The 22,374-nt window shown below is 46.2% G+C and overlaps 1 protein-coding gene across 2 annotated transcripts in view; it reads left to right on the forward strand.

Moving 5' to 3' along the window:
- LOC144178679 (ubiquitin carboxyl-terminal hydrolase 8-like) overlaps positions 1-22,374 on the forward strand; it is a 46,267-nt gene that overhangs the window by 19,472 nt on the left and 4,421 nt on the right. For both annotated transcript variants that reach the window (XM_077706688.1, XM_077706687.1), the window contains exons 12-22: positions 716-798; positions 2,797-2,939; positions 4,933-5,137; positions 5,784-5,886; positions 6,757-6,887; positions 7,677-7,779; positions 8,428-8,532; positions 11,848-12,099; positions 17,610-17,752; positions 19,120-19,264; positions 21,224-21,254. In XM_077706688.1, coding sequence (XP_077562814.1) covers positions 716-798; positions 2,797-2,939; positions 4,933-5,137; positions 5,784-5,886; positions 6,757-6,887; positions 7,677-7,779; positions 8,428-8,532; positions 11,848-12,099; positions 17,610-17,752; positions 19,120-19,264; positions 21,224-21,254 — 1,444 coding nt within the window. The remainder of the gene's footprint in view (positions 1-715; positions 799-2,796; positions 2,940-4,932; positions 5,138-5,783; positions 5,887-6,756; positions 6,888-7,676; positions 7,780-8,427; positions 8,533-11,847; positions 12,100-17,609; positions 17,753-19,119; positions 19,265-21,223; positions 21,255-22,374) is intronic.

The following is a 22,374-nucleotide window of genomic DNA, read 5'->3' on the forward strand; positions in this document are numbered from 1 at the left end:
TGCATTGTTGTAGAAGTACAGCCACAAGATTTATGCTGTTGAACATGACCACTATTGCCCCTTGTTACCGTTGGTGTTTATAAATCATTGTCAGCGACAAAAGTCTTCAAAAGCTAGTGTGATTGACTGCACAACTTGCTCTGTTCCCCTTGTAGGGGACTTGCACATGTATTTTCTACTCTTTCTCTTGAGTGCACCCTCTGCATGACCGGTGATGTGCACTTCTGCGTTGTGGCAAAATGAACGGGAAACGAGGTGGAAAAAGGCAATTTTTAATTATTTATTTTTGAATAACCAATTCATCATTTTGCTTCGGACATAAGTTGAAGCAGCTTTGAAAATAGGGATCTTACAGTTTTAGCGAGCAATTTTTCAGCCTTTAACTTCCTTTTAACGTTTCTAATGGAGCAACTGCAGATGGGAGAACATGAAATTAAAAGACATTCTAAGACTGCATGAACTTTTCTTTCATCTGAAGTCTATTTTGCACCTAACTAATATATGGCTTACTGGGCTTCTTCTGTCATTTTTTGTATAATGTTTTGAAGAAATTTCGGCTTGAATACCTTTATAGTACGTTGCAATTTTTTGTCATGGATGTTAAATTCTTTGTTGTGTTTTTGCAGTCTTATGCTTCTGCATTCTGGGTGAGGCAAGTGTACTCACTGCCTGCATATATAAAAATGCTCTCCATTCTTTTCTCACCCACGTGCAGAAATTGAAAGAGAAGGACAACGAACTGGTCCGAATTGTGCAGCTGAACGAGGAACAAAGGAGAGCTGACAAGGAAGTCCACAAGTGAGTGCGCTTTCTTTGTTTTAGCGCTAGAACACTGGATACACAGTGAGCGATGAAGCTGTCCTGTGTGCGAAGCCATCCTGAGCAAAACAACGATGCCAAGCCAGCAAGAAAGAGCGAGGCGTCTCCGTTGCTAGGCAACACCTGGGCAGGTGCAGAGTGGTTTGCCTGTGTAGCTAAAAAAGAAAAAAATGCCAAGCCAGCAAAATAAGGAGGCTGCTTCTCGGTTGCTGGCAGAAACGATCCTGGCACTGCATTTTACTGCCCCCTTTGGCTGCCTGTGCTGGTTGCTGTATGGGTAAATTTAATTTCAAAGGGGCGATGCAGGCAAAATACAAGTTTCTTTTATTCGAAACATTTTGTGTTTTATAGTGTCCCCAGCGCTTGCCTGGCAGCAAACCATGGCCTATACACTGAGAAATCAATTTAAGATTTTTATTCTCCCGCCTAACCGTGTGTTTTTGTGGCGTCAGCAATGAAGTCATAAGTGCGCATATTCAAACGAACTTTCACGGCGTCATTCGGCTTTGCTGCCTTGCTTGCCGTCAGTCCTCCCAGATAGTGCTACCATACTCAGCCAAGGACCATTGTCCACCGTTGCTTTGCTTTTTTGACCGTATTTGCGCCTGGCTTAATTTTGTTACTGTAGAAAGTAATCGTTTCGTGGAACATAAGGTGTCCTCGTCAAAAGGGTCACGTAAGAAAACGCCGCTTATGCCAATCGGCCAGTGTCGTGTAAGGCAACTCAGAAGTAACGGACTGCAATGCACGTAAAACAAGCATAGTGCGTCTAGTACCAACAGCAGTGTGCAGTACTTCTATGTTCACGTGCATTTTCATAGCTTTTATTGTCTACCCCACCATTCTTACTGCTGTAAAATGAATATGCACTACATTTAAGCGCAAATAGCTCGTTCGACAAACTGATAAGCCCTGACTAATTTGTGTTTGCTTTTGCCGGCCTCACTTAATCGCACAGCTGGGCATACATGACGTCATAGGTTCTGTTGCGGGAAATGAGCTAGTGCAGTGGTTCTCAGCCATGACTGCCCTGGGGACCCCTTTTGGGCTTGCTAAAGTGATGGGGGACCCCACAATGGAGCATATGTTGTTTGGTATCATAACGTCAAACAATTTCTACTTGCAGCTTACGTAGCCTGCACACTTATTCGATGCCCGCCTTTTATGGTTGACGCTAATGACGATGTGCACCATGTTAAACAATCTGGTCTTGAATCTAAAATTCCTCTAAACACCTATATATTGCCTCTTCTGTGTATGCTTTTTTCCTTCTCATAGCTGGCTTGTCGTGCAAAAAGCAGTTGTTAAAATAGGTGCTACGCGGAGAAACTAAACGTACATGTAATGCGACAAAGCTACATTTTTTGCATTGCAAGAAAGTGCTGGCGAAATCGAGATAAGAATGGCGGGAGTAAAAGCTTTGACTTAGGCTTCGCGGACCCCTCAAATGCTCTCGCGGACCCCCAGGGGTCCGCGGACCCCCATTTGAGAATCACTGAGCTAGTGGGTTGCATGGCCATTCCCTTTTTTCCTAATTATATAGCTTATCTGAGCAAAGTGTGCATTAAAACTGGTGTCAATATGATTCTAATGAGGCAATTTTTTGAATGAATCAAACTTGTGTTTTGTCTGCATGGCCCCTTTAAACCTGTGGATTCAACCTGGGCATGTTGTGTGCTATTTATGTCTTTGTGAATTTGTATACGCATAACCACCCCTAGCATGACTATAACCTGGCTAAACCAAAAGTAAACAATAAGCAGCATGCTCCTCTCGTGCTAATCTCGAATTCATCGCGTGAAAAGACGCTTAATCTTCTGTCACTGCTTGTCTTGCCGGATTTTACCTACCAGCACTGAGAAGTTTGGCATTTCATTGCTGGAAAAGTCTGATAGATTCATGTCGAACTCGTAAGTGCGAGTTTTAGTGAAGGTTGTGTCAGTGTGTCTCGTTGATGCGTGAAACTTTTCCTGGCAGGCTCAGGGAAGAACGGAAGCGCAAGGAGCAGCAAGAGCAAGCAGAAGCGGAAGCCCGGAAGAACGCTGGCCAAGCAGTCGTGGACAAGGCAGGTGCGCCGGCAAGGACACTGAAGCCCACTGCTGGCAACGCTGGAGTCAATCGTACGTATCTGGTGCAGCTTATCATGAGCACGTGCTGGAGAATGTCATCTTTTTTGCTTGTGGTTGCCATATCTTTACTTTTAGGAACAAACTTGTTTCGCATTACAGTAAGCTACAAATACTAAAAGTGAGCATTGGCCCACAATGCACATTGCAATTAAATTATAAATGTTCAATTTCTAAGGTAACAATTATGAAATGGAGCCTAATGCCTTCAATAAAAAGTGCCTGCGTTACATACTCATTCTGATTTTAATGGGGGACTATAAAAAAATTAATGGCACACAGGTAAGTAAAAAGTAAAGTAGTAGTTTGGGTTCTAAACTTGGTTTCACTTCCGTACATATTGCAATGTCTTGTAATGTGTGAGGTTTTCGTAAATGGTCGATGACCAGTGTTTTGAACATGATAGGCAAGTGTGCTAGTTCCAAGTGAGAATCATCCAAATAACTTTTTATGCTCGTTTTCAGGTACGAAGACCGACCAGCTCATCCAGTTAAATATTCTAAAGCCAAATAATGTGGTCTGAAAAATGAAGTGCGAAATTTATCTGAGTGGTCCCTGGAGAGCTCCTCAGAGGGCATATTTTCATTACCGTATTTGCACGATTATAACGTGCCCCCAATGGTAACGTGCACCTAAGTTTAGGCAGAAAAATTCAAAACAAATATTTGACGCCAATTCTACAGCGCAAATGTAAAAGACATGACACCATGTGTCTGGCACTTCTGAAGACATTTTATTTGACGCATGCAACTGTGGCAGTAAGAATCACGTGTGATTCATAAACTTTCTTGTCCAACTCCTGCTGGAAATAACACGGTAGCAGGGAACATTGAAAGTGCTTGCTATTTTAATTGCCTTGGCTTACTTGATTTAACTCGTGACATGCAATTGCAGCAGCAGAAAAATGTGCGACAGCTGAATAAGGATTGCCCATTGATGAATGGGCGCGACAAAATTTTCCCATGTGATGCTGACGGGTTGTTTTTAATTGGATTGATTCAGTGGCAAAGCCGCTGGCCACTTTGAAGCAAGCTTATTTCAGTTTTGAGCCTGATTGTAACGCACACACAAGTTGAAGGCTACTTTTATCAAAAAAGGATGCGCGTTAGAATCACGCAAATACGGTACTAGCCAGCCAAGACCCGTTTCCGTGTGTTTTAATCTCAATTTCATGCTTTACAAGTGGACTCATGAGCCTTGTGAACTTATTTTTCTGTTTTCCTCGTGTTTTAATGGCTGCTAGCTATCTTTCATCCTGCAATTCATTCATCTTTAGAGTTCATTAAGCTTTCAAGGCTAGAATTCTGTACGTGGACGAGGCTGTGGCTTTCACGCTTGTGCCAAAGTACCTATGTGTACCATCAAGTGCTCAAGACACCTACAGCTTAGTGGCTTCTGAACTTACCACCTAGCTGTTTAAGTGTAGGTAAAGCCTGCCCGCACCGACAATGCTGTGAAATTTCGGCACCCATCACGATGCCATGGCTGGACAAATGCAAGGGCAGCTTTCGCTTCTTTCAAGAAGAGTGAAAGCAGTGAAAAGAAAGCCAGGGTTGTGCATGTCAGGTCACATGTGCCCCTTTTCTTCGTCGTCGTATCTCTATCGCCTGATAATTTCCTCTCGGCAAATGATGTGCTTTTGGGAGCACTTGCAGCATCTGCCTCCTAGAATACTGCGTGTAGTCTACGTCTGTGCAGGCATTTCCTCTTATATCCCATCACTTGCAGCATTTTGTGTAGCAGCTTCTTTTGGCTTGGAGCAGTTTGGTCTGTTCAGATTGTTCACACAGCTTCGTTTTCTTTTCTGCTTCCTGTTAAACTGCTAGGTCTTTCTCCAGTTTGTTTGCTCTGCATAATCCGGTATTGGGGTTATGCATTGGCTTCAAATAATGTGGAGCTGATGCCATTGAAGGGAGCTTATTGCAGCTGCCCCCTCGGTAGCGAGTCTCGTGGCTAATTTTCCTTCACCACTTCTGCACGCACACAGACCCAAAGAGCCAAGGAACAATTGTGGCACCGCAGCAGCCAAGGCCACAGGGTACGCCAGTGCGAAACAACACTGGGCTCTCCCGATCCCGGTCCTTTCCCAACTTGACCACTGCCGTTGAAGAGTCCGGTACGGGGACTACGGCTCCTCCGGCCAGCAGCACAGCGGTCCCCCAATTTGATCGCACACTGAAGCCATCACAAAGGTATTCCCCTTCCCGACATCCACTGAGCTGGCTTCACTCGGAAAAATGGCTGCGGCATGCCATGCCTGAAATGTGGGTTCCAGACTCGCACTCTTGAAAAGCGCAAACCAGAAATTCACAATGGCTTTTCTAGAAAAACTCTCCAACACACTGTCAAAACTGATTTACGAAGTGTGAAAGGACCGTTATTATAAGTGTAAATGCTTGATTAAAGTCTGTTCGATTCTTTCACTCACAATTTTATGTAACAGACGGTAAACAGAGGGGGGAAAAAAAAAAAAAAAACAAATGGGAGATTATGCAGAAGATCGGTGTAAGTTTCAGCCCTGACTTCCTCTGGTGCAATTACAGAATGATGCTGGGAGGCGCTCCGATTGAAAATGTGGGATGCCTTTTAGCAGAGCTTTTCACTGCCTACTTATGGTTTGTCTGTCATCTCGCTGCTTGTAAGTAGAGTAAGATAGTGGCTTCTTTCAAGTGACAGAGCATAAAGCAGGATGGATAACGGTATGCTGAATAGAATGGGCAGTGTCATTACTATTGTGTCTGTAAGTCGTGTGCAAAGCAAATCTTGTAAAGTGTCTTCAATAACCTTATCAAAGCCGGGAAGAGAATGCAGTGCAGGACCGTGTGGTTTACATTGCAGTGTCGAGACCAGCACAGTCGTCATATCCCGGCAGCCACGTGCGCGAACCGGGGAGGTTTTTTACTCTCGCTTGCGGAGTATCAGCCCATCGTCTGGACAAGAGGTAGGGTCACTTTGCAGTGTAGTTTTAATTAACTGAATGCAAGTGTAAACGAAAAGCAATGGTGTTGCATATAGCTGAAAACTATCAACAAAATAGTCTGTCTCAATTGGGTTCCCACTGCGTGCCTGGCGTTGTCGCAAGAAAAATTTGCTGATGCACAGTAATATGTAAGCCATCTGTTGCACTGAGGAAACTGCAGTGTTGTCCGCATTTAGTGACGCCGTGTGTGAACGGGTCACTCGTGATGATTAGGTAGTCTTTTCCGAAGTGTTCATCAACATTTGTTACTGGCTCAATCTGTTTACATTACAGCCAGATTACTGCCAGATGGTGTAACAATGGCCTTTCTTTCTTTGGCCATGTTGTAAATTAAAAATCAAGTTCCATATTTTCTTCCACGCTCACTCAGAATAACTGGCGTGTGTGTACTTGGTTTGAGGATACCAAGATTGAATGTTCTTATGCAAATCAAAAAAGGCGCCTATGCAATGCCATCACAAAAATTGAGCACAAATGATTGTGGTTGTAGTGTGAAAGTGATTTGCACGCATTCGTGCTGAAGTGTCTGGCAGCAGAGACAGCCTAGCAATGCAGAAGGAGGAGGATTCTTTCCTTTTGGCTTCGCATTCTTTGCTCGGGCATTCTTTCACTCGGGAGGCTTCAGAATCGCGGCTTTTTCAGGAGTGGTGCGTGTACTAGTGCTGTCGTACTAAAACCTTCCTCAGATTGCCAGAGATTTTGTTGCTCACTTTACCTGTTTGTGTTTCACGTCTGAGGCAAAGATGTGTGGAGGTTTTGTCAGTTTTGCACTGCCTGGCTGTGTGTGGGAGTCTTAACGTGTGGCGCCCCCTCCCCCCTCTCTGCCGGCAGTTCAAGCACTCGGCAGGGCTGAAGAACTTGGGCAACACGTGCTACATGAATGCCACGCTGCAGTGCTTGGCCAACACCATTCCCCTTGCCCTGCACTTTTTGTCCGACCGGTACAAGCAGGACATCAACAGGTTAGTTGCTCCGGTGGCTCGACACTAAGCTGCTGTAAAGGCTGGCATCCCTTAGGGATTCCTCCAAGTCTCCACCTGTGCATTGCTGCTGTTACTCCTGAGTTTTCTTAAAATGCTGCTGCACACTGATGTCAAAGTAACCTTGCACAGCAAAGATCACTCGCAATATCGTAGCCATTAGAGCAAAAACGGCTGTGTGTCGAGATTTTGGTGCACGTTATAGATCCCCAGGTGGTTAAAATTAATCCCAAGCGCTCCACTACGGTGCAACTCATCACCTGTCTAGCTTCGGCACGTTAAACCTCAAAGTAGCCCTTGAAGCTACCATTGCTGCCGGGAAAGAGGTCCTTGTTAGCTTCCAGCATTGCTTTTGCATGGTTGCTAAAGGCCACGACAATGTCCATGCCGCCCTTAGAAGCAGTGATATCATTGGTAAAGAAACTGATTTCATTGCTGATTTCAAATAAGCAGCCCTTCTAATTTAAAAAAGCTACATGCTAAGGCCAACTCCTGCTCTCCTCGACGCCAAAGGTCTACCTATGTGAAAGGGTCAAGACAGGGCTTACAAAGGGGGAAAAAATGTTAAAATATCAGGCTGTAGTGATAAAAAGTTTACGTGGTAGTTGCCATCTCCTTGTGAGTAGCAGAAATAAAATTATTTTGCACTGTTTATTTGTGTTACCATGACCGGATTATCCCCGAAATCTTGTGCTCCTTAATTTTTGCTTAGTTTACACTATTGTGTAATGCTTTTTTTCTTTTTTTTTTTTTTGCACCCTGGCCCTGCAGGGATTCCCACAGGGGCACCGGTGGTGATACAGCGCATGAATTCAAGAACTTGCTTAGCCAGATGTACTACAACGACAAGAGTGTCTCGCCCAAGGGCTTCAAGGTGAGCACTGTGGAGAGGCACCAGGTTCTATGCACGCTTTCTGATTGCTCCAAAGTACTCGATTCATCTGGTGCGACTTGCGCTGGTTAGTCCCATGTCGCAGTCATCCACCCTTAACAAAAATGTGAGTGATGACTGTGGTGCGTCTGTTCTTCGAAACAAACAAAAGGGCAGGAGGTGCGAGGTAAAGATAACAGGAAGCATTTGCAAAGAATAAAATGGGTGCTAAAGAGACGAAGACTAAGTACAGTTAAACCTCGTTATAACGAGACGGGCTATAACGAAATAATGGATATAACGAGCAAATTGTAATTCCCCTAAAAGTCCCCGTAGAAACCAATGTATTTAAAACCTCGTTTTAACAAGGTAAAATTTCCCTGTTACGGGATATAACGAACAAATTTCGTTGAGAAATCAAATTTTGAGCTAATTTTACAACAGTGCGCAACGCGGATTTGAGACAGTGCGTGACGCGGCAACTGTATTAGCAGTTGTGCCATGCGAATGCTGCGTCCGCGAGAAGCCCTCGCGTGCCCCAGCACTTGAAAAAACTTTAGATACATTACCCTGGAGGCATCGCAGTTGACATAACCTTATCGGAAGAACTGAGCGTGAGATGTACCCTGGCTGCTGCTGTTGCCTTTGCAGAGCCTGATGGGGAGGCTGTTCAGTGTCTACGCGGGGTACGATCAGCAAGACGCCCATGAGTTCCTCCTCAATTTCATCGACAAGCTCCATGAAGACCTGAATAAGGTGAGTCACTGTTATGCCCAGCCCTCCGCAGTTGAGCCAGTTTTATAACGAGCACTTGGCTATAACAAGCGAAGACACCGTGGCCATCGCAATCTGCACGTAGGCTGTGGCAGTGCTTCTCGTGTGTAGACCCGGAGATTTGTTAGAATAAAACCACAGGATACGGCCACTATCCTTTTTGCACCCACTTTCCTCTTCAGTTTTCATTGGACTTTACTCACCCGCTGGTAGCACGTTAGGCGTGGCATGCTGCAACATAGTTTTCCTGGTCACGGTTTGTGCATAGGCATCAGGGCAGTTGGTTATGAAGGTTGCACCTGAGTTGTGCAAGCCTGTGTTTTGCTTCGTCTTTATCTGCACAGTGAGGGGCTGGCTGTTTCGAATTTTGGTTCATTTTCGTCAGGTTGAAACTTCCTGCTTTTCGTGAGAAATTGTGCCGCAGTGCGAGACTGTCAGACATCTTCAGAACTACTGTGTCGTGTGTCCAATGTGGCAGGTTGCATTGGAAGATCTGAACCTCCTGCAGCAAAGTGTCAGCACATGACCCAGAGCTGCCTACGGTACACTACTGAAGCAACTAGCCTGCATTAAAGGGACCCTGCAACACTCTTTGAGCAGTGCAAGTAAACCTGCGCGATGTTTAGATTACACTGCCAGGAATACCTGAGCCAAATATTACACATGCACGTGAAGCGGTGAGCGTGCAAATCGATGTGAAAGACGCGGAAAAACCAACCGCTCTCTCTTCAGTTGTCCTCATTATGCAACCCCTGGCATGGCCTAAGGGACATTCATAGGCCATGGCTGCCCGATTGGCTGTCACTGGTCAACTTCGCGGCTAGATTCTCCCATTTCCGTCGTCGTCATCGCTGTGTACGAACCTGTTCTATGCCTGAACCTGTAGGCACAGTTTTGCCGTTTCTTTTGTGTTTTGAGTGCACGCGGAGTTTGAGTGATGAGCTCATTACTTCCCTTTCAACGGAACCACTCGACTACAAACGTTTATTGCTTCCAAAACGCCCTACCAGCCCGAGCGCGCACTTGCGAGCAGGCACCCATGCCAGCGGCTTCGCACTCCGCAGCGGCTTCTTTCCCTTCGCTGCGACGTCTGTCTTCTAACATGTCAAACTATGCGCGCAATCACGAGGAGCGCGCACAAAATCTAAATCACGGTGCGCGGCCGCAATGAGCGGGAGGGTAATCGCACACCACCACGTATGCGACCACTGCTTATTCTCTAACAGGGAACGTTTAATCTGGAATAATCAAGGCGGACTGAAGAATATTGATAGAACCCAGGAGATGTAAGATAAAATCGTACGACGACGATTTCGGAAGAACCACACAAGAAATGAGCCAGAGTGATATAGCACACTGCAACGTACACTCTAGCCTGATTCGGCTTATGGTAAAGCAGTACAGTGCAAAAATCACTCTTTCTTGGTCGCCCGCTACCCTGCCGTGCGCTTAACGATTTATGCTTCTTCTGCACACACGCAGCGTTTACGTCCGCAGTCGACATGGGCGTGCAGCAATGATGCATACAGTGCCACACAAGAAATTACGGCTGCCGCCTTGCCGTGAATATGGAAAGGCGCTGTCAGCGTCATTACGCGAGCAAAGAATTTCGAACGCTATCTTTGCTTCAACCCGCGTCGTAATTTACGGTCCGATGTTCACTGTCACTGTGCGGTCATTTAATCTTGTTGATGCCGCCAGCGCATACTGCCAGATGCATTGCTGAGTAACGTGTTCTGATGATCTGGTTTGTGAAAATAAATTTAATCTAGAATAAAGAGCGAAGTTGCATAATGACCTATATTGCGCCATAAAAAGTGCTTGTGTGTTTTCTAAAATTACATTTAATTTAAAATAATTTATATTAAATTAAAATTAATTTGTAACATTGTAATCTACATTGTAAATTGTAAATTTGTAGTCTGCACCTGTCTTATTATCTTATCTTATTAATGGCTGCATCGACGGAAGTGTGCGCCCCTGCATGTCGTATCTACATGTCGTAATTAACAGCTGCACAATTAGTTGAGGGGTCACAAGTACTCAGAAATTAGAGAGGGAGGGGGAAAAGGGAAGTGATGTGTCGAAAAAGCGTGGAACATATTGGTACTAAGCGGATTTGGGATACGGAAACATTTCTCGAAGTGTCCCCTGCGTGCCCCTGGAGTGGTTGTTTTGGCACTACTCACAATTGGCCTGAATTAATGAAAGAAGCAGTTCATGCAATCAAAATCGTTAATTAAGTTGATTTGAAACTCAGTGTTGCCTTCAAAAGCACCTAGCCTCAATCATCATTTTTTAAGCAACACTCCGAGTTGTACGTGCGCTCTGCACCAAGGAGCAAGCTGCTTTCGACTGTGTGGATGTAATTCTTTGGAGCGCTGTGCGCTATACAGTAGCATGGTATGCAGTACTAGCAGTATGCATAATGCAATGCGGGCTGTCACATGCAGTTCCAAGAGAGAAGAAAAAAGCTCGGGGCTACACCCCCACGTGATACAAGCAGAGATACTGAAACAATTCGGCATGTGGGCTCACTGTTTAGTATTCATTCCAATTTTGAGCCAGCAAGTTTAGTTTACACGTGGCGAGAAGGTGGAGGGCACTTTTAAAATTGCTATTTGTTAGAACTAGTTGGCTTCTGCAATACATGTAGCACACAACAGAACTACCATTCGCCAATTTACGGAATGTGGGGCCATTCGTGGCCTGAAGTGCGGAAAAGGAAGCGTTTCTCTAGTGGCCAGATGTCTGAATGTGGTTGCTATATTTCGTATTCTTGTTCTACAAACCAATCCTTAACCTATCTTTGCCGTACGACAACTTAATTCCGTCGGGTACCGGTTACCCAGGAGGTGCCGTCGAACCAGTTAAACAGGCCCGCAACGGACGCGAAGCTTTGTTAAACGAACCACCTCCGGAGCAGACGACAAATTCAGCCGGATTGCGCCTCGCCGTCGCGCCCCGCGAACTTCGTAGCGCCATCTGCATTGTGCTCCACGAGTGAGGGACATTAAGGGCCCATCGGAGAGAGCGAAGTCGGCGCTCATGTTTATCTTACTCCATGGGCACGGCCTTACTAGCCAGTGAACAACAAATTTAGCAGTGTTGGACCAACGATCTGCAGGAGCTCTTGTCCTCCTCACCTGCATCCTTCTCTGACTTCTAATGTGGCAGGATTAAACAGTTTATGAAAGTAGCATGGTAATGCGTTCAACACCAAAAGAGAAAGTGATACACGACGGGAACAGTTGTGCGTTGGCAACAAGGCAATGCCGTCATCTGTTTTCCCCACAGGCCGTCCACAGGAGAGGCACCCCTGCTCCGCTGCCCCCGGCGGAAGAGGCGTCCCTGTCGCTGAATGCGCGCATCAACCGCTTCTGGAGCCAGCACGTGGACCGGCACCTGTCGGTGATCTCGGACCTCTTCGAGGGCCTGCTGGTGTCCAGCCTCACCTGCCTGGTGTGCCGCAAGTCCTCCAGCAGCTTCGAGGTCTTCTCCTGCCTCTCGCTGCCCATCCCGGCCGTCACGGGCTCTGTCCACCTCCAGGTACGGTGGGGCCTTGCTGGGAGGGGGGGGGGTGTTAAGGCACGGGAAAGAAACGTCTGGCTGACTGGGAAGGCCATTTAAACGAATGGAATGCGGCGAGGAAGCACCATCTTTCCTGTGAATAGCTTGTACATGGTACGTAGTTGTGGAAATGGCGACAGCCTTGAGAAAGGTCGTACTGTGTTACTTTCTTTAGCACCGTGTCTTTACCCTTTCAGTCCATTGTCGGGCCCTGCCCGAAAACGCAGTACAACCATAGCGGTCCGCTGTTATGGTGCCTACGACTTGAGTGTTCAAGTTTAAAGTTCCTGGTTTTTCTCACTGCGATGTAGAGGCATTCTTTGTATGCATGATGTGCCATCTCTTGAGTAATAAGGGAACTTCTTTTTTTTCTTTTTGCACTAGGGTGCAGTGTAATGTTCGGCACGAGCCTTCTGTATTCCAGAGCGTTTTCATGTGCGCGCAGTTTGCCAAGAAGCATGGCCACTTTCTCATCGCGTGCATTCTACAGTGGTGCGTTTGAGTGAGGAGGAGAATTACGTGCCTCCATCAGTTAGTGATGACAGCGATGTGACGGAAGCGAGTGATGAAGAACACGACGGGGGTAGATACAGGACCATGCATATTAGTAATTACTCTGCGAGCTACGCATTTTGTCGAAAGACTATGGAATGTTGGCGAAATCTTTTTTTCTGGCTTCTAGAGGTTTCAATAGTCAGTAGTTTTATTTTGAGGTGCACGCAGCTGCAGAATCGTGGTAAGAAAGAGCAGCGACACCTGCAGCACCACCGCAACCTCATCCAATAGCTGGTGGGTGACGTGAGGGCTCAAGCCAAAAAGTGGTGCCCGTCTTGACGTATGGAGTGCGCGGAAAAGCTAGATGGGGCGAGCCATTTCATTTACAAGCTATCAGGCCGAAGCAGCAAGGACTCTGCTGTTTGTAGCGATAGAAGAGCAAAAGAAGGCAGGAGGGAAACTTTTTTTTTCTGCAAAACTTGCAATAACAACTGTGGCCTGCACCCAGGAGAATGCTTCGAGCAGTTTCACACGCTGCTCAAATATCGTTAAAGGAGTTTCAAGCAAAATGCGAAAAAAAAAATAAATATCTTGTGAGTTTTTCCTGCACAGCTTGTGTTTTTTTTTCGCGGTGCCAGAAACTGGCAAAATAGTTGCGGACCGGAACGGTTGGGAAGGGGTAAAAGTTCCAGATTGCAAAGGGATAACGAGGCTAGGTTGCTTAAAAACTAATTTAACATGTGAGCAAGCAAGCAGGACCCCCAGGTTGAAAGGATCATGCTAGGAAAAGGCCATATGTCCTCTTTTGGTCATCGGAATGGCTGTAATGATGCGCTGCTGTCACACGCATGTGCAAAAATTTTATGATGGGATCCACTGAAAGTAGGAATGTGCGAATACCGAATTGTAGCTTTCGAATCGAATATCAAATCGAATCAGAAAAAAATGCTGAATACCGAATCGAATATCTTTTTACAGGCCTCGATTTTCCACAAGTTTTTGTGCATAAACAGAAGCTACTTCTCATGTTTATGACATTTTTTTTTTACGACCCAGAGAACGCACTTTTCAGCTCTCATTCGCAGTGGTCGTGTCTACAAACCACTATGAGGCGGTACTTCAGGGAGGATACTCATTTGAAGAACGGCTTGCACTAGAGTTGCTGTAATGCAATTATAGAGAACCACTAGATAGCGCCTCTGAACTGCGAAGTGAGCTTTTTGCAGGCACGAATAATATGACAGAAAACATGGCAGAACTGCCATCACGGACCACGATAAGGCCCTTCTTCAGAAGCGCATGGTGAGCATGAGGCATAGGAAGGCTCGCTCTGCAGTCGCCGTGATCTGCTGTGCTGTGTAAGGTCAGCTTGGTACGGTACCATGATCAGGGAATCCTATGTGGCGCTCCTTCAAATCCTGTGGCAAACATCCAGGATGTGTGGCAGAGAAACTGCTTGCACTGACCGCTGACTGATTCAACAAACAGGTAGTAAAACTGGTAAAGCTATCGTGTCCCGAGAACCCCTTTTGTTTTTAAAATGACGGAGGCGCTGTCAAAAACACAACAAAAGCGGAACCGATTGCTTTACCAGAAGTGTAGTGAACTGGAATGATCTAGCGGCGCAAACGGTGAGGAATGGGCGTGTTTTTCTGTGAAGAAAACACCAGGTGGCGCTGCTGCACCCTCTTCCAGAGGCGCCACCATCGTAGTCGCCGTACTTCAGGTAGTCGGCAGTGGTTATCACTGCCGTCGTTTTGATGTTTGGCAGTAATTAACCTTTATCAAAGAAAGCTGCTCACCTTTGGTCTCCCTTTACTTTGCTAGGAACCTTTTGCTGCTAATTCTGCCCACTTGAGCTGTTCAAAAATGGCTATAAATTGAGTTGCTTGGTGTTTTCTGCTAGCTGCACAGACGATACGAACGTATACTTTGATGTGTTGCCTGCGGACAACTGCCATGTGTAATTCTTTATAGGAGGATTTAGTTTTGTTGTTTTTACTGTGATCGAAGTCCCGGTGGGAACGTTCGTGTGGCCTCGCCTTTGCGGAAGCAAATTACATTCAATATTCACGCGTAAATTAGTACCAGCGAGTGAACGATATAACTGCAGATTTTTGCATTTAGGCCTCCTCCTCTTTGGAGAGCTTGAAGGAAGCTTTGCACCACGAAGAAAGCTAATCGTGAAGGGCTCAAATATCATTGAACATTTGGTGTGTCCTGTGGAGAGAAAAAAAGGTCGTGGTGTGGCTGGCACACCTCATCCTTCTCGGAAAGTGCACTTTGCTGTGGCTCCTTGCTTACTGCCGAAACTCATGTTGCTGCTGGCCTTTTTTCTTTTCGGTTTCCGCATCATAATACGGACAGAAGAGGCACAACCTGGCAGGATGGTAGTTGCTGCACCAGGGGGCCACTGACGGCTTCTCGCATGCAGGGCGCACTTTTGAACCATTTATTACGTGGGTGTAACCCTGCTATATGCATTTGGGCTCAAAGTGGTGTTCACAGTGTGGGGGCCCGTGTTCCCCTACGCCTCGCCTGCACATGTTTCCGCGAGCTGGGAGCCGCCATTTTGGGTAGCCGGCGCGTCACGTAGGTCGTGTCCTCTTCATGACCCCGCGCGACGCGCCGAACCGGCTTGCCGCGAACGTGTGCGCGAGGGCGCGAGGGAAGGAGGACCAGTTTGTCACCTTCCTTAGCGCCACCCTCTCCCCGACCTGGGGAAGATCTCCTCTCCCCGCCGAGCTGACCTGCGGGACGAACGAGCGCTCCGGCGGGGAGTCGACTGGGCGATTTGGTCGGAGTCGGTTGGCTCGGCTGTGCCTACGCCGAATGCCCCGATGACGGTGAACCCAGTTGGCTCCACGGACTCTGCCGAGAGATTCTGCCCTGATCGGTCGCCTCGGGATGCCTCCCCTGCTCCCGCGACCGTGATGACGGATATCGAGGTCTGAGCCCAGCGGCTTGAGCGAGCGACAGGAGCCTCTGTCTCCCCGCGAGCGATAGTCGTGTTGTCTGGTGTATGCACTGTATCTGCCAGGCAATAAAGCCTTACTTTGGATTGCCGGAGCCTGTCTACCGCATGTGAGTACCCGAACCCGTGCGTGAGTCTTCGGATTCCGCAGGGCTAGTGTACGGCGCGTAGCGTTCTCTAGCAAAGCTAGCCGGGGTCCTCTGCTATCCCGTACGTTAGCCCACAACAGACAGCTGTTGATATGGTCAAAGGTTTGTTCAGGCTTCCCAGATATTGTTCCCATTTCTTTCAAAGCTCATTGTCCAAGGGAGTGGCAAACAAAGACGGTGTGGGAGCACCTAGATAACCACTGTGACAACCCGAAGCAAAGCAACGGGTGTCTATCTTTTGCATTGTCGTCACGGCTACCCTGCCTGTCTCACCTCTAATCAATAACACTCGCGAGAACCATTTTTCCGAGTATTCCACACCTCTTGCTGCTGTATGGGAGCATCACGGAAACGTAGGACACACAGAAAGTTCGGGCCTCGACCATAGATGGCCAAAGAGTCTGTCTGACTGCGTGCCGGACACGTATCAATCATCCACTCGTATTGTCTGCGCTGCTAGCAGACGACACTGAGCAACTTGATTTAGAGCCATAGCACGATGGCTCAAACAAGCGGTATAAGCAACAAAAAGTTCCTAGAAAGGTACCGGGATAACAAAGGCGAACATATTTCTTTACTCTACCACATCAAACATCGACAAGGTAACAACTTCCAAGTGCCTCAAGCAGCTGCGGTCTTAAGGGTGGTGCCACTGGAAGAGGGCACAGTGGCGCCCATGGGTCGGCCGATGCATTTTGTTTCAGCTGATACACTGCTCAGCGCTTGTGTTTGTGCCACTAGGTCATTCTATACGAGATTTCGGCGCAATTTAATGATCCCCAGGTGGTCAAAATTAGTCCGGAGCCCTCCACTACGGCGCTTCTCATCGTCTGCGTTGCGTTGGTGCGTTAAACACGCACAATCAATCAATCAACTAGGTCGTTCTAGTTCACTATAACCGGAAGCTTCCCTAACATGTAAACATCTGGTCGTGGCATTGAAAATCGGGGCCAGAGTCGACGGCATGGAGGAAAGATCTAATCTACGCAATCACCAGTTGCTCCGTGCTGCACGATAAAATTTGCGGCCTCTGCAAGGCTGCTCATCAAATTTCGATTTGAATGAAGCAGAGGGGGTGTTAGCCTGTGCCGACATCTCTTGCTTTTGTAGAGCCATGCCCACACGGGAAACCGACTCAGCTATTCGAAAAATTGAATGGCAGATATTCGATTCACGAATCGAATTATTCGCGGAGGTACCTACCATTCGATTTGTATTCAAATATTTGAGTATTCGCTTGCCCCTAAGCGAAAGTGTTTCACATTTGTAATGCAATCTCGTGCATCCAGCTTAGCATGGACCCGCCGCGGTGGCTCAGTGGCTAAGGCGTTGCGCTGCTGAGCACGAGGTCGCGGGTTCGATTCCTGGCCACGGTGGCTGCTTTTCTGACGGAGGCGAAAAGCAAAAACGCCCGTGTGCACGAGATTTCGGCGCACGTTAAAGGTCCTCATGTGGCCAAAATTAGTCTGGAGCCCTCCACTACGGCGCGCCTCATCGCCTGCGTTGCGTCGGCGCGTTAAACCCTACAATCAAATCAATCAGCTTAGCATGGAGGAATCCTTTTCTGGTAGCAACCTCCTCACGTGCATGCTTTCAGGATTGTGTTCTTGTTGGGGGTGCAGGTTAACCATGGCTTGTTAAAAAACCAAAATTTAAGAGTGTTCTATGGCATGTATTCTCCATTCCTGTATGCAGAGCTGGTACGGACATTTTTCTGCGCTTGTGGACTCACATAGTGTGGTAGATCGCGTTATGAGGATTTCAAACAATACATATTAAATGCAGCGCCCTATTTGCACTGCCAAAGTACACTGCTAGATCGGCGGTGTGCTTCTGGGCTAAGTTGTGTGACAAGTGGCGTCTTTGTGCAGGATTGCTTGAACCTCTTCCTGGTGACCGAGAGCATGTCTGGTGAGGCAGCCTGGGATTGCCCCTCGTGCAAGCAGAAGCGGAAAGCTGAGAAGCGCATGATCATAGCCAGGCTACCCAAGATCCTCATTATCCAGTTCAACAGGTGGGTGTCGCTTCTCTGTGTAGTACGGCTGATGGGCGCCTGCTTTCAAGTTCATCCTTGCAACAATTAATTTTGTGCGGGCTTTCAGATTTACTTGAAAAAAAAAAAAAGTGTGCCAAGTCACTGGTCTTAAACCAAAAAAGTTTATTTTTACAGGTATGATGATGAAAATTGGAGAGTGTATGCAGTTTTTCATTCTTATTGTAGATATACAATTTGTTTTTGTAAAAAACAACTATATTCAAATTTATTTGGATTTTTGTTTTATTTTTTGACAGCCTTTTAAAAAAAACTGCTGGAGGGATGCAGCTGAGCAAGGTACCAGTGAACTGTTCACAAATCAAGGGGTACAATAAGGCTAACATCATCATTATATCTGGTTTGCACCAGAAGTGATGACCATTTGAAGTTTGGGCTTGAAAGGTGGGCACCAGAAAAAGTGGTCTTGACTTCCAGGCCCAAACTTCAAACAGTCGTAACTTCTGCTATAGACCAGATAGAATGGTGATGTTAGTCTTATTGCCCTCCTTGATTTGTGTACAGTTCGCTGGTGCCTTGTTCAGCTGCATCCCCCCAGCAGTTTTTGTACAAAGGCTGTCAAAAAATCAAATATAAAAATTTAAATAAATTTGAATTTAGTTGTTTTACAGAAAAACGTTTTATATCTACAATCAGAATGAAAAACTACACATGCGCCCCAATTTTTATCATCCTAACTGTAAAAATAAAGGACCCGTGTGCCCTCCTAAAGATGAGCGGGCTTGAACACTGATTCATCAGTTGGGCAACGGAACCAAAAAATTTTGGTCGGTATTCCTGCAAAATTGTACCAAGCTAGGAAAGCAGCTTGAAAATTAAAGCAGGCATGTTTTGCAATGATGCAGGTAATGTTTTGTAGATACTCCAATCTTTTCAGGTGCAGTGCGAGGATTTTGAGGGTAACCCATAATGATGGTGTGCACTGTGTGTACTGTTGTACACTAGCTGTCCAACGTACAGCAAATGTGGAGAGGAAACAGCTTGTTCTCAAACATATGGAAGAAGACTTTGCATGCCATGGGGAACCGGGTCAGGCTATTTAACTGATTACCTGGCAAGAACCATGCTGAAGAGTGGCTGGCTTAAAACATGAAAGGAAGTTATTCAGTAGCATACTTTTTACTCTGCACATTTGGCAATAATTGTCCGGTTTGTGTTAATGTCTGTGGTTTTATAGGGACCAGGTGTTCAACAGCTTGCCAAGTGTTCCACCACGTAATCGAGCTTGTGGTGCGCGCAAGTAATGTCGAGCCCTTTGGATTCATTCCAATGCCCGTTGCTGAGGGTGTCGCTCCCTTTCTGACTGTTGTGTTGTTCCCCATCGAAAGGTTCCGGTGCGAGACCGCCTGGCAGAGTAAGAAGCTTCAGACGTACGTGCAGTTTCCCAGCAACAGCTTGGACATGAATGCCTACGTCGACAGAACCCGAGTGGATACCCAGAGTCGGCCCCCCTACCACCTGTACGCGTTCCTGGTGGGTGACTCCTCCTCCTCCTCCTCCTCCTCCTCCTCCTCCTCCTCCCTGCCTCCATTCCAGTCTTTGAATGAAGCAACAGTAAAATTGGCAGCTCTTCCTTCAATGCTGTCTTGCAGAGGCTCCCTGAACAGGTAGCACTTACCTTGTTTTGTCGGGAACCACCCATGCTAAAAAGTAAACAAGTTTCGCGCTAAACTTGTTGTGGATGTTGTGTGCAAAATCCAGGCCTGTGAGGTTTGTGCTTTTGTTTTGTTTTTTATTCAGTTTAAATTTACCAGTAGTACTTTCTTTTATGGGCTAGCTAAAACCTGCATCTTAGCGGGGCTTCAAGTCAAGGTTTTAGTTTTTTTCGTGTGCGCAGCATGGCAGGTTGTTGTCTATGCGATCTTCAAGCATAACGCTGCAGTCTACTCCACTTATAACAATATTCAAGTGCCAAGGAAATTCCGGCGTTATAACCAATAATTGTTATAAGCGATTGCAAAAAAAAAAAAAAGACAAAACAGAGATCAAAACATTTTATTTGCATGCAAGCAAGGTTATACTACCACTTGCGGAAAAGATACCATTGTCGGTGAGCTTTATTTGGTTCGTGCGAAGCTGGCGGACATCTTTTTCAAAAGCATCCATAGGTGCTTCACCAAGCTGAGCGGAAGGTTCTTGGCAGAAACAAAGTCCCTGGGGAGGGACTGTATCATGTGTTGTGCCTCCTGCGAAGACACTACCTGAGTCGGCTGCTCAACCGTGTCGTCAGGGTGTCACTGTCACCACTGTCCGCAACACGCATCCGTGCAATGATCGCTTTTTCAGTGAGGCACTCGGACATTTCCAAAGCATCGGCCCTGACGTCTCTTCTGCAGAAAAACAGGCGCAGCTAAAGAGGCACCCAGTCAAATTCAAGGCGGTGCGCACGTGACACAAAAGGCAAGCGTAGGCGAAGGCGCAAGTGAGCGGCGCCAGTGGCGTGAGTTTGCGAGTGGACGCGGGTACGATGCCAAAGCGGCGGCTCTGGAGGTGGTTTTGGAAAGAAAACTGCTCTCCTGCTCCTCTTGCTTCTTTGTAAGCGGCGCAGTCAACTCATTTTCTGATGGGTGGAAGGGATGCAAGGTGCATCGCAGCTTGTGGCGCATGTCGTCGGCGTGGAGCTCGCGGAAGCTCAAATTGTCGGTGCACGCTGTAGCCGGATTCAGTTGTTATAGGCAGTATTGCGGCACTGAAGCATTGTAATAAATGGTTTGTTTTACTGTGGAATTCGTAAAAAAGTGGACGATGCCATAGTTGTTCATCGTTGTATCCGACATATTGTTATACGTGGTATCGTTATAAGTGGACTCGACTATATCTTATTGAAAAACTAAGAATTATTTCTTTTTGGGAGGGACGGGGGTGATTTATTTACTTGTTATTGAAACTGCTGGAACCTTTCTACTCTACTTTGTCCGAGAAGTTTATTATCAGTATGGTATGTAGGGAAATAATTTTGAACCAGTAGGGTTTTGATATGAGCGAAGATTATGAATGAGGAAATGTTATTAGAGTATACTTTAATTAAATGCCAGTGACTTAATGGAAACATTGTTTATAGTACTGCTTAAATTTGTGTAATACTATATTTGTGCACAGGATAACATTGTTCTCGCATTTTGCAGTGTACTGCAGAATATAAATGCCTGACTCGAGAAAATGTATTATCTGCCAGAGTACTGAACAAGAGACATACATATTAACCGAACTTTCACAATGTATTTATCATAAAAACACAATAACCAGGAATGTATCAGTGGTATTCTAGTGTAGTACTAGTAGTGTCACTGGTATGTTACCGAAACAGAGAAATAGGCACGGATGGCAGTTGAGAGCTGAAATAATGGTTACTCAATCGCCATGGAAGAAGCCTTTGTGTTCTCTTCAGTGCGGCCATCTTTCCTAACTGTTCCTTCTCTTTCTCTCCCAAAGAATCACTATGGGACACTGGCGACAGGGCACTGTAAGTAGATCCCCCAGTCATGCTTCTGTTTGTTATTTCTGCCGATAAGACGACATGTTAGTTTTTTTCAGAGGGATAATTGTTATTAAACTTGATGCAATCATGATCATGAGCAGTAAATTCATCGACTTAGGTATGCACTTAAAGGCCAACTGCACTCAAAATTTTTTTTTGTCCAAATAAGTAGTCTATGCTCTTAAAATCACCATGGCGAAATCCTTAGCTTCGTAATCACAGAGAGCGCTAGGTACCGCCGTTCAAAGTACCTCCGAGCAGACGACGTTTGCACCTGGCGGAGAGTCGCCGTAACAAGTTCCGAGCGGCCTGTGACGGAGGTTGGGGAACCTGTACCGTGAAGCTCGTGCTTCTCCGGCGACTTGCAGGGCGCTCCGCCGGGCGCAGGGATGCGTTCGCCCGGGGTTTCTCTGCTACACCAGCGCGCTGTACCGGCGTCGCCATCAAATGTTTAAACTGACCGCATAGGCAGTAATATCCCCCATTTTTCTCAATGCAAAAAAAAAAAAAAAAAATGATTAGAAGTCTAAACCTATTCAGGCGCTTGTGAACGTGTTGGAGTTAGCAAAACTCTTTTTACTTGAAAATAATATTTTTACGTAAAGAAAAAAATAGCGCGAAAGGAGCACTTGCCTTACATTTGTCATTCCTATAGCATTTACCACAGAAAAAAAAAGATATGTTATAAATTATTGACCCCTTGCACTTCCGCGTCCAATATTGGCCTCATTTGGGCTGGCCCAACGCCACCTCTATCCTTTAGACATCTCCAAAAGTTTTGCGACCCAAATAGAGTTCTTGTACACGCGGCTATAAACATTTGTGCGACTTCTGTCTCCCTAGCTAAGTGAACCAAATTTAGCTTTTCTCGCAGTAACAAATACACCGCACAAATATTGGCTGTCGTATTTGGGAAGTGCGAAAACTAAACTGCTCCTCTCCTAAACAATAGATTATATTTTTGTTCGATTCCCAAGTGAAGTATTTACTTTGAGCGTTAGATTTAGTTTATTTTAAAGTGAAACGTTTTCAACAGTACCCGTCTCTGGTTAAAGTAGAAAATAGCGGTAGATAGGAAGTGTTTTCTTGTTTTAGTGCGCCATTT

The sequence above is a fragment of the Haemaphysalis longicornis genome, unplaced genomic scaffold (assembly GCF_048455015.1).
Source record: "Haemaphysalis longicornis isolate Haplotype H1 unplaced genomic scaffold, Haemaphysalis longicornis Haplotype H1 scaffold_4, whole genome shotgun sequence".
Classification (NCBI taxonomy): domain Eukaryota; kingdom Metazoa; phylum Arthropoda; class Arachnida; order Ixodida; family Ixodidae; genus Haemaphysalis; species Haemaphysalis longicornis.